Source organism: Pristiophorus japonicus, chromosome 14 (assembly GCF_044704955.1).
Source record: "Pristiophorus japonicus isolate sPriJap1 chromosome 14, sPriJap1.hap1, whole genome shotgun sequence".
Classification (NCBI taxonomy): domain Eukaryota; kingdom Metazoa; phylum Chordata; class Chondrichthyes; family Pristiophoridae; genus Pristiophorus; species Pristiophorus japonicus.
In genome coordinates this window covers 65,140,073-65,156,496 of record NC_091990.1, presented here as the reverse complement: position 1 = coordinate 65,156,496, position 16,424 = coordinate 65,140,073, and the positions used below count along the sequence as shown (strand labels likewise).

The following is a 16,424-nucleotide window of genomic DNA, read 5'->3' as shown; positions in this document are numbered from 1 at the left end:
CAGCGGGCGGTCGAGGGGGTCGTTCAGCCTGACTGCCTGCCTCTCTTCCGTGCTTACATCCGGGCCAGGGTGTCCCTAGAGATGGAGCACGCGGTGTCCACCGGTACGCTCGCGGCCTTCCGCGAGAGGTGGGCGCCGGAGGGACTGGAATGCATTATCACCCCCGGCAAACAAATTTGAATTTGATTTTATATGTTTTAAAGTTTAATTTGCTTTAATGCCAGGTTTTAGTGTCCCCGCAGTCAGGGGGCACTTGTATAATATGCCTCTCGGTGCCCTAAAAAACCCCACAAAAAAAAAGGGCTCTTGAAAAGCGTTTGGAGTGTCTCCCCCCTTTAAGAAGGGGGCACTTGAGTTAATGTTTATTTTGTTTCAGCAAAAGTGTTGTCCAGTCAGCTGTGAATTGTTGCTGTTTGATGAGCTATATTTGAGTCAATAAGGTGCAGTGTCACACACACTCTAGAGGCAACACCTTTCTATATATAGACCTATGCACAGAGATTAGAGGACAGTAACTCAAGACCTTGCATTTATATTGCACCTTTCACAACCTCAGGACATCTCAAAGCACTTTACAGCCAAAGAAGTATTTCTGAAGTGTAGTCACTGCTGTAAGAAATGCGGCAGCCAAATTGTGCAAAGCAAGATCCCACTGCAGTAATGAGATAAATGACCAGATAATCTATTTTTGATGATGTTGGTTGAGGGATAAATATTAATCAGGACATAAGAGAGAACTCGCCTGCTCCTCTTCGAATAGTGCCATGTGATCTTTTCCATCCATCGAAAAGGCACCACCGCTGACAGTATAACACTCCCTCAGTATTCCATTGGGAATGTCAGCCTAGCTTATGTGCTCAGGTCTCTGGAGTGGGGCTTGTAACCACAACCGCAGATTCAAAGCACTATCATTGAGCCACAGCTGACACCTCAAGGGTTCAAACTCATTACATCACCTCAGAACATCTCCCACTCCTCCAGCTGATGCTTGTGAGCACTTACTGAGAGTGAATTGACACTAGTGGTGGCACAGATGGGACCAGAGGGGTCATGAACGCAGTACCAGAGCAGTAGTCCAGAGATGGCGCCAAGGATGTTGTTCCTGGCTCTGACTCTCAGTGGAATATGGGAGGAAAAATCTGTGGCCACCACAAGGTCAGGTTAATGGACGCTTAAAATGGACGAAGTGCTACCCAAGAAAAATTTACACTGAGGGCTCATTTTTAGCCTAGCACTAACTTACTGTGTAATGCCCTCCTGCTGGGGTTAGTGCAGATGTGAAAGTCGAAGTACATGTCCTGAAGTGGTGTTCCAGCTTCTCACAGCCTCTGGGAGCGAGGCTATGGAATTCGCAAGGAATTATGGGCAATTAAAAGGGCTATGAATTAAAGGGCAATGCATTCAATAATAATTGAAACAAAGTGAAAAAATGCAATTTCCAGCTCTTTTAAAATAAAATTACCAAAAATAAGTCTCAAATGGAAGTCTTCAACACTTAAAGCTGAATTCCCTTCTGAACCAGAAAAATGGAAAAAGTGCTTCAGCACTAACACAAGTGGCTCAGCAATCCAAGGAAAGGGGCACCCAGGGTCTCACACACAGCACTCCAGCTTTGTGCAGGGGTCAACACTGCAAGAGCAGCCCTCTACCCACAGGGGCCAGGAGGCCCTCCAGAAAGAACAATGTGGGATCACATCACCGAGGCTGTCACCACCAGCAGTGTCACGCCCACCACCTGGATCCAGTGCCCAAAGAAGCTTCATGGCTTCAGACCACAGGTCAAGGTCAGTCCAGAAGCCGTCTCCAACCAACAAAATTTTTAGCCTCGCACACTGCTCATTGCACGACCCCTCCATCATTCACCTATTAACAATTTGGACCAATCATGGGACACATCTCCCATTCCTAGCTTCACCTCACCTCCTTGGAGGAGACAGAGAGAGCTATTTTTGGCAAAGACATGGCTAAGCCGATTGCCAGCAGTGGAACAGAAAGGATACAAGATGATGGTATCCTCACACGTTATCCTCCTCGCATGCACCTCTTGCTTTCCCACCCTTGTGCCTTCCTAATTTCACACATCCAATAAATGCAGTGTGTCCAGCCTGTGGTAGGCCAAGAAGAGAGAGAGGAAAGTAAAGCAGAAGAAAAAACACCATCTCTTGATTAGACAATCCCATCCACCAGCTCCTCAAGGTCAACCAGCAAGGCCATTTGCAGTGTCCCCCATTGAAAGCCTTCCACCAGCCATGCTGCAGCCACTGGGGTAGCACTGCGTGATATCAGTAGCATCAGCAAAGGCATATACAAGACAATCACTAAGGGAATACATAAGGGTGATGAATTGATTTATTGATGTTACATTAGATAGAAACATAGAAAATAGGTGCAGGAGTAGGCCATTGGGCCTTCAAGCTTGCACCGCCATTCAATAAGATCATGGCTGATCATTCCCTCAGTACCCCTTTCCTGCTTTCTCTCCATACCCATTGATCTCTTGAGCCATAAGGGCCATATCAAACTCCCTCTTGAATATATCCAATGAACTGGCATCAACAACTCTCTGCGGCAGGGAATTCCACAGGTTAACAACTCTGAGTGAAGAAGTTTCTCCTTATCTCAGTCCTAAATGGCCTACCCCTTATCCTAAGACTATGTCCCCTGGTTCTGGACTTCCCAAACATCGGGAACATTCTTCCTGCATCTAACCTATCCAGTCTCGTCAGAATCTTATACGTTTCTATGAGATCCCCGCTCATCCTTCTAAACTCCAGTGAATAAAGGCCCAGTTGATCCAGTCTCTCCTCATATGTCAGTCCAGCCATCCCTGGAATCAGTCTGGTGAACCTTCGCTGCACTCTCTCAATAGCAAGAACGTTCTTCCTCAAATTAGGAGACCAAACCTGAACACAATATTCCAGATGAGGCCTCACCAAGGCCCTGTACAACTGCAGTAAGACCTCCCTGCTCCTATACTCAAATCCCCTAGCTATGAAGGCCAACATACCATTTGCCTTCTTCACCGCCTGCTGTACCTGCATGCCAACTTTCAATGAATGATAAACCATGACACCCAGGTCTCGTTGCACCTCCGCTTTTCCTAATCTGTCACCATTCAGATAATATTCTGCCTTCGTGTTTTTGCCATTATACTGCATCTGCCATGCATTTGCCCACTCACCTAACCTGTCCAAGTCACCCTGTAGCCTCTGAGCGTCCTCCTCAAAGCTGACACTGACACCCAGTTTAGTGTCATCTGCAAACTTGGAGATATTACACTCAATTCCTTCATCTAACTCATTAATGTATATTGTAAAGAGCTGGGGTCCCAGCACTGAGCCCTGCGGCACTCCACCAATCACTGCCTGCCATTCTGAAAAGGACCTGTTTATCCCAACTCTCTGCTTCCTGTCTGCCAACCAGTTCTCTATTCATGTCAGTACGTTACCCCCAATGCCATGTGCTTTAATTTTGCACACCAATCTCTTGTGTGGGACCTTGTCAAAAGCCTTTTGAAAGTCCAAATACACCACATCCACTGGTTCTCCCTTGTCCACTCTACCAGTTACATCCTCAAAAAATTCCAGAAGATTCGTTAAGCAGGATTTCCCTTTCATAAATCCATGCTGACTTGGACCGATCCTGTCACTGCTTTCCAAATGCGCTACTATTTCATCCTTCTTGATTGATTCCAACATTTTCCCCGCTACTTATGTCAGGCTAACCGGTCTATAATTACCCGTTTTCTCTCTCCCTCCTTTTTTAAAAACTGGTGTTACATTAGCTACCCTCCAGTCCAAAGGAACTGATCCACAGTCGATAGACTGTTGGAAAATGATCACCAATGCATCCACTATTTCTAGGGCCACTTCCTTAAGTACTCTGGGATGCAGACTATCAGGCCCCGGGGATTTATCGGCCTTCAATCCCATCAATTTCCTTAACACAATTTCCTGCTTTCTAAGGATATCCTTCAGTTCCTCCTTCTCACTTGACCCACTGTCCCCGAGTATATTCGGAAGGTTATTTGTGTCTTCCTTCGTGAAGACAGAACCGAAGGATTTGTTCAATTGGTCTGCCATTTCTTTGTTCCCCATTATAAATTCGCCTGAATCCGACTGCAAGGGACCTACGTTTGTCTTCACTAATCTTTTTCTCTTGACATATTTACAGAAGCTTCTGCAGTCAGTTTTTATGTTCCCTGCAAGCTTCCTCTTGTACTCTATTTTCTCCTCTCTCCCAGTCCTCAGGTTTGTTGCCTTTTCTAGCCAATTTATATGCCTCTTCCTTGGTTTTAACACTATCCTTAATTTCCCTTGTTAGCCACAGTTGAGCCACCTTCCCAGTTTTATTTTTACTCCAGACAGGGATGTACAATTGCTGAAGTTCATCCATGTGATCTTTAAATGTTTGCCACTGCTTATCCACCATCAACCCTTTAAGTATCCTTTGCCAGTCTTTTCAAGCCAATTCACGCCTCATACCGTCGAAGTTACCTTTCCTTAAGTTCAGGACCCTAGTTTCCGAATTAACTGTGTCACTCTCCATCTTAATAAAGAATTCTAGCATATTATGGTCACTCTTCCCCAAGTGGCCTCGCACAAGAAGATTGCTAATTAGTCCCTTCTCATTACACATCACTCAGTCTAGAATGGCCAGCCCTCTAGTTGGTTCCTCGACATATTGGTCTAGAAAACCATCCCTAATACACTGCAGGAAATCCTCCTCCACCGCATTGCTACCAGTTTGGTTAGCCCAATCAATATGTGGATTAAAGTCGCCCATGATAACTGCTGTACCTTTATTGCACGCATTCCTTATTTCTTGTTTGATGCTGTCCCCAACCTCACTATTACTGTTTGGTGGTCTGTACACAACTCCCACTAGCGTTTTCTGTCCTTTGGTATTTCGCAGCTCCACCCATACCGATTCCACATCATCCAGGCTAATGTCCCTCCTTACAATTGCATTAATTTCCTCTTTAACCAGCAGATGGTTGATGTATAATGTTGGATTGAAAAGGTTGCTTTGTGGTGGCTTATATTCAACATCGTGGCTAAGAGGACGCTGTGATCGTCAGTAACAGAGGAAAGGTAAGGTGTGGGACTAATGTTGAAAGAAAGGGGAATTTGGGTTGTGGTCAGTGGTACTGCAGACAGAAGATTCCAATCCTGGATATCCCAGCCAGAAAGGCACCGTCAGGGTTGTATCCTTCCTTCGGCTTCCTTCTCCTCGGCTTCCTCCTCTTCTGCATCTTCCTCTTCTACATCTTCCTCTTCTCTCTGCGAGCAGATGCTTTAAATCTGAAATGACAGCATAAAATGCTGGAAATACTCAGGTCACGTAGCATCTTGAGATATGAACTCTGTTTCTTTCTCCATGGATGTTGCCTGACCCGCTGAGTATTTGCAGCATTTTCTGTCTTCTCAAGAAGCCTTCCTTTACACTTCGAAGCCTTGCTCGTGTCCAGCAGCACTCCCTGTACTCCCTGCACAATTTAATAAATGTTTAACATCTATTGCAGCAAGCCACTATTTCAGTCAAATAAAAAAAAACAAAATCTTAAATGCAAACTTACTTGTAAGATGTGTGTATCCCTTTAAGAGGTACTGACATGAGTTAAGTACTGGCTTACCATCGTTGGAATTTGTGTTCAAATTGAGCCTTGATTTGTAGGAAGAAATTCTCCCCAACACAGCTCCCAACAGACAATAGGCCCGTCACATTAACTGTCCTAAGCATGGCACTAGTTGGCACCAAATTGGCAACTTGAAAGGGCAATGCAATGGAGGGAGTTCTTCCGAGGTGGTGACTGAGGCTCATGGTTAGTGCTGCGTAGAGGGAACTACAATCTGCATCTCACTGTAACAGATCAGGGAGCACTTGCATGCCCAGAATGCAAAGTGCTCCATTCCCCAGCATTAACATTCTTCATCTCTCTATATTTCTCCTGGTATTGGATCCCCTCAATCACTGTTATGTCTTGATTGACCTGTAACCTTGACCACAGCATTTGCTACTGGAAGCACTCACCTGTTTGCCAGGCTGAGTTAGGGATGCAGGCAGTCTGCCTGTGTCGCTCCCTGATCCTGGTACTTTATCATCTGGGACAACTGCTTCGAGCTTACCAGGTTGAGCAGTTAAGCACGGCCCACATCCATCACCCTATATTGGAAAGAGAAAGTCATGAGTTGCAGTGCTGATCACCACACCTCTAACAACCCACACTGGCAATAACATGCCCTTCAGCAGCCTGGAATTCACCCATAAATAATTCAACAGTGGGCATGTGGATTCATTACATTGTGGCCCTGGTCTTGCAGCTTTTCACTGAGCCATTCAACCCTTCCATTCCTTCTCCAAAACTGTCTCCCTAACTGGACATTGCTGCGTGGACACTCCAAACTGACTCCACCCAGTGTACAAGTCAACGTTATCCCACCACAGGACCACAGGCTTTAACTTAGGCCTCTCTGATACCGTCTCCTCCCTGTCCTCTGCTTATGAGCAGGAAGCGTCTCTCCTAATCTCTGCCGGGTCTGTGTAACCTGAATTCCCTCTGTGTCCATTTGTGTGTGATTGTTTCTCGCTCCTTTTTACCCTCTTAGCCATTCTTGAGCCCTTCTCTCCTGTCTTTCCACCTTCCTGTCACCCAGTCATGCCACCTTTCATTTCTCTGCTCTTGGGTACTTCGCCACCCCTGCCATCCCTACTTCCACCCATTACTACTCCTCTGCCTTGCTAATCTCCTGCACTGTTCCAGGTTTGAATCTCCCTTGGATACACCCATTGCTACCATCGATAGAGGCTCATGGACATTTTTCTTACTAAGGTTGAAACCATCCATTCAGCTGCCACAAAGCCAAACATACCTCCAGGCTTCCCCCTGCCCTAGCCCTGATCCCACATTCTTGTCTAGTTATTCTCTTATCACCTCCCATTCACTCTGCAAGCTCATCTGATCAAACAAACTCACCTTGTGATGACCACCCCAATTGCCCTCCTGCCCCCCATTCTACGCCTTTTGCCTCAGCCTCCATTTATTTCTTATTAAGCCTTCGTGAAGTGCCTTGGGCAAATTTAAAATCGAGACAAGGGCAACTTGTTGTTGTTATGTGATTCAAACAGAGATTTGACTAAGAAAGAAAGAACTTGCAGTTATACACAGCCTTCCCCGACCTCAGGATGTTCCTATGCAGTTTACAGCCAATAAAGTACTGCTGAAATACTGTAATGTAGAGAATCATGGCAGCCAATTTATACACAGCAAGGTCCCATAAATATTAATGAGATAAATTACCAGATAATCTGTTATAATGATGATAGCTGAGAGATAAATAATGGCCTTCAAATCGGGGAGAACTCGCCTGATCCTTGTCAAAAGCCACAGAGAGCAGACAGAAATTTGGTTTAACATCTCATTCAAAAGACGGAACCTCTGACAGCGCAGCACCCCCTCAGCAATGTCAACCTGAATTATAAGCTCAGAACACTGGAGTGGGATTTGATGCGACAACTTTCTGACTCAGAGGTGAGCGAGTCACGACGAATGGATATAGAACAAAGCAGAGATATAGTCACGAGGTTCTGGCAGAGAAGGAATCTGACAATTCATTGCAACAAAATCTAACACAAACCTTTTCGCCTTTGAATCCTGGGCCCCCTGTGATCCCTGGGTCTCCACGATCGCCCTAAAAAACAGACGAGTGTTGAAGGAAACTCAATCCCCAGTGCAAGACAGTGAATGGTTTAAAACAATACATCACTGAGCCAAAAAACATCCCAACTTACTTTTTCCCTTGTCCTTCCCCCTTTCAAAGTCCATGCCTGACTGGGATATAGTTCCACAGGAAATGACTCTCACCAGGATACAGTTCCACAGGTAACGACACTCACTGGGATACAGTTTCACAGGAAACGAAACTCACTGGGATAGAGTTCCACAGTTAATGACTCTCACTGGGACATAGTTCCAAAGGTAAGGACTCTCACTGGGATACAGTTCCACAGGTAATGACACTTACTGGGATACAGTTCCACAGGTAATGACTCTCACTGGGATACAGTTCCACAGGTAACGACACTCACTGGGATACAGTTCCACAGGTAATGACTCTCACTGGGATACAGTTTCACAGGAAACAACACTCATTGGATACGGTTCCACAAGTAATGACTCGAACTGGGATATAGTTCCACAGGTAAGGACTCTCACCGGATTACAGTTCCACAGGCAATGACTCTCACTGGGGTATAGTTCCACAGGGAATGACACTCACTGGGATACAGTTCCACAGGTAATGACTCTCACTGGGATATAGTTCCACAGGTAATGACTCTCACTGGGATATAGTTCCACAGGGAATGACTCTCACTGGGATACAGTTCTACAGGTAATGACCCTCACTGGGATATAGTTCCATAGGTAGTGACACTCACAGGGATATAATTCCACAGATAACGAGTATCACTGGGATATAGTTCCACAGATAATGACACTCATTGGGATATAGTTCCACAAGTAATGAATCTCACGGGGATATAGTTCCACAGGTAGTGACTCTCACTGGGATATAATTCCACAGATAACGAGTCTCACTGGGATATAGTTCCACAGATAATCACACTCACAGGGATACAGATCCATAGGTAATGACTCTCACTGGGATATAGTTACACAGGTAAGGACTCTCACCGGGATACAGTTCCACAGGTAATGACTCCCACCGGGATACAGTTCCACAGGTAATGATTCTCACTGGGATACAGTTCCACAGGTAGTGACTCTCGCAGGGAAATAGTTCCACAGGTAATGAGTCTCACTGGGATGTAGTTCCACGGTAATAACTCTCACGGGGATATAGTTCCATGGGGAATGATTCTCACTAGGGTATAGTTCCCCGCGTAATGACACTCACTGGGATACAGTTGCACAGGTAATGACTCTCACTGGGATTCAGTTCCACAGGTAATGACTCTCACTGTGATATAGTTCCACAGGGAATGACTCTCACTGGGATATAGTTCCACAGGTAATGACACTCACTGGGATATAGTTCCACAGGTAATCACACTCACAGGGATACAGTTCCATAGGTAATGACTCTCACTGGGATACAGTTCCACAGGTAATGACACTCACCAGAATAGTTCCACAGGTAATAACTCTCACAGAGATATAGTTCCACAAGTGATGAATCTCACGAGGATATAGTTGCACAGGTAGTGACACACGGATAAAGTTCCACAGGTAGTGACACACGGATAAAGTTCCACAGATAATAACTCTCACTGGGATATAGTTCCACAGGTAATGACTCTTATTGGGATATCGTTCCACAGGTAATGACTCTCACTGGGATATATTTCCACAGGTAATGACACTAACTGGGAGACAATTCCAAAGGTAAGGACTCTCACTGGGATACAGTTCCACAGGTAACGACACTCACTGGGATACAGTTCCACAGGTAAGGATTCTCACTGGGATACAGTTCCACAGGTAATGACAATCACTGGGATACAGTTTCACAGCAAACGACACTCACTGCGATATAGTTCCACAGGTAATGACTCTCACAGGGATACAGTTCCACGTAATGACTCCCACCGGGATACAATTCCACAGATAATGACTCCCACCGGGATACAATTCCACAGGAAGTGACAATCACTGGGATACAGTTCCACAGGTAATGACTCTCACTGGGGTATATGACTCTCACTGGGATACAGTTCCATAGGTAATGACTCTCACTGGGATACAGTTCCACAGGTAATGACTCTCACTGGGACATAGTTCCACCGGTAACAACTCTCACTGGGACATAGTTCCACCGGTAACAACTCTCACTGGGATACAATTCCACAGGTAATGGCACTCACTGGGATACAGTTCCACAGGTAATGACTCTCACTGGGATATAGTTCCACAGGTAATGACTCTCACTGGGGTATAGTTCCACAGGGAATGACACTCACTGGGATACAGTTTCACAGGTAATGACTCTCACTGGGATATAGTTCCACAGGTAATGACTCTCACTGCGGAATAGTTCCACAGGGAATGACTCTCACTGGGATACAGTTCCATAGGTAGTGACACTCACAGGGATATAATTCCACAGATAACGAGTCTCACTGGGATATAGTTCCACAGGTAAGGACTCTCACGGGGATACAGTTCCACAGGTAATGACTCCCATCGGGATACAGTTCCACAGGTAATGATTCTCACTGGGATACAGTTCCACAGGTAGTGACTCTCGCTGGGAAATAGTTCCACAGGAAGTGACTCTCACTGGGATGTAGTTAAACAGGTAATAACTCTCACTGGGATATCGTTCCATGGGGAATGATTCTCACTGCGATATAGTACAACAGGTAATGACTCTCACTGGGATACAGTTCCACAGGTAATGACTCTCACAGAGATATAGTTCCACAAGTGATGAATCTCATGGGGATATAGTTCCATAGGTAGTGACACACGGATAAAGTTCCACAGATAATGACTCTCACTGGGATATAGTTGCACAGGTAATGACTCTGATTGGGATATCGTTCCACAGGTAATGACTCTCACAGGGATACAGTTCCACAGGAAATGACTCTCACTGGGATAAAGTTCCACATGTAATGACTCTCACTGGGATATAGTTCCACAGGTAATGACTCTCACTGGGATATAGTTCCACAGGTAATGACACTCACAGGGATACAGTTCCATAGGTAGTGACACTCACAGGGATATAATTCCACAGATAATGAGTATCACTGGGATATAGTTCCACAGGTAATGACAATCACTGGGATATAGTTCCACAAGTAACGAATCTCACAGGGATATAGTTCCATAGGTAGTGACACTCACAGGGATATAATTCCACAGATAACGAGTCTCACTGGGATATAGTTCCACAGGTAAGGACTCTCACGGGGATACAGTTCCACAGGTAATGACTCCCACCGGGATACAGTTCCACGGGTAATGATTCTCACTGGGATACAGTGCCACAGGTAGTGACTCTCGCTGGGAAATAGTTCCACAGGTAATGACACTCACCGGGATAGTTCCACAGGTAATAACTCTCACTGGGATATAGTTCCATGGGGAATGATTCTCACTGGGATATAGTTCCACAGGTAATGACTCTCACTGGGATACAGTTCCACAGGTAATGACTCTCACAGAGATATAGTTCCACAAGTGATGAATCTCACGGGGATATAGTTCCACAGGTAGTGACACACGGATAAAGTTCCACAGATAATGACTCTCACTGGGATATAGTTCCACAGGTAATGACTCTTATTGGGATATCGTTCCACAGGTAATGACTCCCACCGGGATACAATTCCACAGGAAGTAACAATCACTGGGATACAGTTCCACAGGTAATGACTCTCACTCGGGTATATGACTCTCACTGGGATACAGTTCCTTAGGTAATGACTCTCACTGGGATACAGTTTCACAGGTAATGACTCTCACTGGGACATAGTTCCACGGGAAACAACTCTCACTGGGACATAGTTCCACCTGTAACAACTCTCACTGGGATACAATTCCACAGGTAACGGCACTCACTGGGATACAGTTCCACAGGTAATGACTCTCACTGGGATATAGTTCCACAGGTAATGACTCTCACTGGGGTATAGTTCCACAGGGAATGACACTCACTGGGATACAGTTCCACAGGTAATGACACTCACTGCGATGTAGTTCCATGGGGAATGATTCTCACTGGGATATAGTTCCATGGGGAATGATTCTCACTGGGATATAGTTCCACAGGTAATGACTCTCACTGGGATACAGTTCCACAGGTAATGACTCTCACAGAGATATAGTTCCACAAGTTATGAATCTCACGGGGATATAGTTCCACAGGTAGTGACACACGGATAAAGTTCCACAGATAATGACTCTCACTGGGATATATTTCCACAGGTAATGACTCTGATTGGGATATCGTTCCACAGGTAATTACTCTCACTGGGATATAGTTCCACAGGTAATCACACTCACTGGGATACTGTTCAACAAGAAATGACACTCACTGGGATACAGTTTCACAGGAAACGACACTTATTGGGATACAGTTCCACAAGTAATGACTCGAACTGGGATACAGTTCCACAGGTAGTGACTCTCGCTGGGAAATAGTTCCACAGGAAATGACTCTCACTGGGATGTAGTTAAACAGGTAATAACTCTCACTGGGATATAGTTCCATGGGGAATGATTCTCACTGCGATATAGTACAACAGGTAATGACTCTCACTGGGATACAGTTCCACAGGTAATGACTCTCACAGAGATATAGTTCCACAAGTGATGAATCTCATGGGGATATAGTTCCATAGGTAGCGACGCACGGATAAAGTTCCACAGATAATGACTCTCACTGGGATATAGTTGCACAGGTAATGACTCTGATTGGGATATCGTTCCACAGGTAATGACTCTCACAGGGATACAGTTCCACAGGAAATGACTCTCACTGGGATAAAGTTCCACATGTAATGACTCTCACTGGGATATAGTTCCACAGGTAATGACTCTCACTGGGATACAATTCCACAGGTAATGACACTCACAGGGATACAGTTCCACAGCTAATGAAACTCACTAGGATATAGTTCCACAGGTAATCACACTCAAAGGGATACAGTTCCACAGCTAATGACTCTCACTGGGATACAGTTCCACAGGTAATGACTCTCACTGGGATACAGTTCCACAGGTAATGACACTAACTGGGATATAGTTCCACAGGTAATGACACTCACAGGGATACAGTTCCATTGGTAGTGACACTCACAGGGATATAATTCCACAGATAATGAGTATCACTGGGATATAGTTCCACAGGTAATGACAATCACTGGGATATAGTTCCACAAGTAACGAATCTCATGGGGATATAGTTCCATAGGTAGTGACACTCACAGGGATATAATTCCACATATAACGAGTCTCACTGGGATATAGTTCCACAGGTAAGGACTCTCACGGGGATACAGTTCCACAGGTAATGACTCCCACCGGGATACAGTTCCACAGGTAATGATTCTCACTGGGATACAGTGCCACAGGTAGTGACTCTCGCTGGGAAATAGTTCCACAGGTAATGACACTCACCGGGATAGTTCCACAGGTAATAACTCTCACTGGGATATAGTTCCATGGGGAATGATTCTCACTGGGATATAGTTCCACAGGTAATGACTCTCACTGGGATACAGTTCCACAGGTAATGACTCTCACAGAGATATAGTTCCACAAGTGATGAATCTCACGGGGATATAGTTCCACAGGTAGTGACACACGGATAAAGTTCCACAGATAATGACTCTCACTGGGATATAGTTCCACAGGTAATGACTCTGATTGGGATATCGTTCCACAGGTAATTACTCTCACTGGGATATAGTTCCACAGGTAATCACACTCACTGGGATACTGTTCAACAAGAAATGACACTCACTGGGATACAGTTTCACAGGAAACGACACTTATTGGGATACAGTTCCACAAGTAATGACTCGAACTGGGATATGGTTCCACAGGTGAGGACTCTCACTGGGATGTAGTTCCACAGGTAATAACTCTCACTGCGATATAGTTCCATGGGGAATGATTCTCACTGGGATATAGTTCCACAGGTAATGACTCTCACTGGGATACAGTTCCACAGGTAATGACTTTCACAGAGATATAGTTCCACAAGTGATGAATCTCACGGGGATATAGTTCCACAGGTAGTGACACACGGATAAAGTTCCACAGATAATGACTCTCACTGGGATATAGTTCCACAGGTAATGACTCTGATTGGGATATCGTTCCACAGGTAATTACTCTCACTGGGATATAGTTCCACAGGTAATCACACTCACTGGGATACTGTTCAACAAGAAATGACACTCACTGGGATACAGTTTCACAGGAAACGACACTCATTGGGATACAGTTCCACAAGTAATGACTCGAACTGGGATATGGTTCCACAGGTGAGGACTCTCACCGGAATACAGTTCCACAGGTAACGATACTCACTGGGATAAAGTTCCACAGATAATGACTCTCACTGGGATATAGTTGCACAGGTAATGACTCTGATTGGGATATCGTTCCACAGGTAATGACTCTCACAGGGATACAGTTCCACAGGAAATGACTCTCACTGGGATAAAGTTCCACATGTAATGACTCTCACTGGGATATAGTTCCACAGGTAATGACTCTCACTGGGATACAATTCCACAGGTAATGACACTCACAGGGATACAGTTCCATAGGTAGTGACACTCACAGGGATATAATTCCACAGATAATGAGTATCACTGGGATATAGTTCCACAGGTAATGACAATCACTGGGATACAGTTCCACAGGTAATGACTCTCACGGGGATATAGTTCCACAGGTAGTGACACTCACAGGGATATAATTCCACAGATAATGAGTATCACTGGGATATAGTTCCACAGGTAATGACACTCACTGGGATATAGTTCCACAAGTAATGAATCTTACGGGGATATAGTTCCATAGGTAGTGACACTCGCAGGGATATAATTCCACAGATAACGAGTCTCACTGGGATATAGTTCCACAGGTAAGGACTCTCACGGGGATACAGTTCCACAGGTAATGACTTCCACCGGGATACAGTTCCACAGGTAATGATTCTCACTGGGATACAGTTCCACAGGTAGTGACTCTCGCTGGGAAATAGTTCCACAGGAAATGACTCTCACTGGGATGTAGTTAAACAGGTAATAACTCTCACTGGGATATAGTTCCATGGGGAATGATTCTCACTGCGATATAGTACAACAGGTAATGACTCTCACTGGGATACAGTTCCACAGGTAATGACTCTCACAGAGATATAGTTCCACAAGTGATGAATCTCATGGGGATATAGTTCCATAGGTAGCGACGCACGGATAAAGTTACACAGATAATGACTCTCACTGGGATATAGTTGCACAGGTAATGACTCTGATTGGGATATCGTTCCACAGGTAATGACTCTCACAGGGATACAGTTCCACAGGAAATGACTCTCACTGGGATAAAGTTCCACATGTAATGACTCTCACTGGGATATAGTTCCACAGGTAATGACTCTCACTGGGATACAATTCCACAGGTAATGACACTCACGGGGATACAGTTCCACAGCTAATGAAACTCACTAGGATATAGTTCCACAGGTAATCACACTCAAAGGGATACAGTTCCACAGCTAATGACTCTCACTGGGATACAGTTCCACAGGTAATGACTCTCACTGGGATACAGTTCCACAGGTAATGACACTAACTGGGATATAGTTCCACAGGTAATGACACTCACAGGGATACAGTTCCATAGGTAGTGACACTCACAGGGATATAATTCCACAGATAATGAGTATCACTGGGATATAGTTCCACAGGTAATGACAATCACTGGGATATAGTTCCACAAGTAACGAATCTCACGGGGATATAGTTCCATAGGTAGTGACACTCACAGGGATATAATTCCACAGATAACGAGTCTCACTGGGATATAGTTACACAGGGAAGGACTCTCACGGGGATACAGTTCCACAGGTAATGACTCCCACCGGGATACAGTTCCACAGGTAATGATTCTCACTGGGAAATAGTTCCACAGGTAATGACTCTCATTGGGATGTAGTTCCACAGGTAATAATTCTCACTGGGAGAGAGTTCCATGGGGAATGATTCTCACTAGGGTATAGTTCCCCGCGTAATGACACTCACTGGGATACAGTTGCACTGGTAATGACTCTCACTAGGATACAGTTCCACAGGTAATGACTCTCACTGTGATATAGTTCCACAGGTCATGACACTCACTGGGATATAGTTCCATAGGTAGTGACACTCACAGGGATATAATTCCACAGATGAGTCTCACTGGGATATAGTTCCACAGGTAATGACACTCACTGGGATATAGTTCCATAGGTAATCACACTCACAGGGATACAGTTCCATAGGTAATGACTCTCACTGGGATACAGTTCCACAGGTAATGACACTCACAGGGATACAGTTCCATAGGTAGTGACACTCACAGGGATATAATTCCACAGATAATGAGTATCACTGGGATATAGTTCCACAGGTAATGACAATCACTGGGATATAGTTCCACAAGTAACGAATCTCACGGGGATATAGTTCCATAGGTAGTGACACTCACAGGGATATAATTCCACAGATAACGAGTCTCACTGGGATATAGTTACACAGGTAAGGACTCTCACGGGGATACAGTTCCACAGGTAATGACTCCCACCGGGATACAGTTCCACAGGTAATAACTCTCACTGGGATATAGTTCCATGGGGAATGATTCTCACTGGGGTATAGTTCCCCACGTAATGACA

General features: G+C 45.0%; 1 protein-coding gene across 15 annotated transcripts in view; it reads right to left on the bottom strand.

The window, feature by feature from the left end:
• Nucleotides 1-16,424, bottom strand: part of col16a1 (collagen, type XVI, alpha 1) — a 618,256-nt gene that overhangs the window by 199,566 nt on the left and 402,266 nt on the right. For all 15 annotated transcript variants that reach the window (XM_070899262.1, XM_070899261.1, XM_070899260.1 and 12 more), the window contains 2 exons: nucleotides 7,638-7,691; nucleotides 6,034-6,165 (listed from right to left, as the gene is read on the bottom strand). In XM_070899262.1, coding sequence (XP_070755363.1) covers nucleotides 6,034-6,165; nucleotides 7,638-7,691 — 186 coding nt within the window. The remainder of the gene's footprint in view (nucleotides 1-6,033; nucleotides 6,166-7,637; nucleotides 7,692-16,424) is intronic.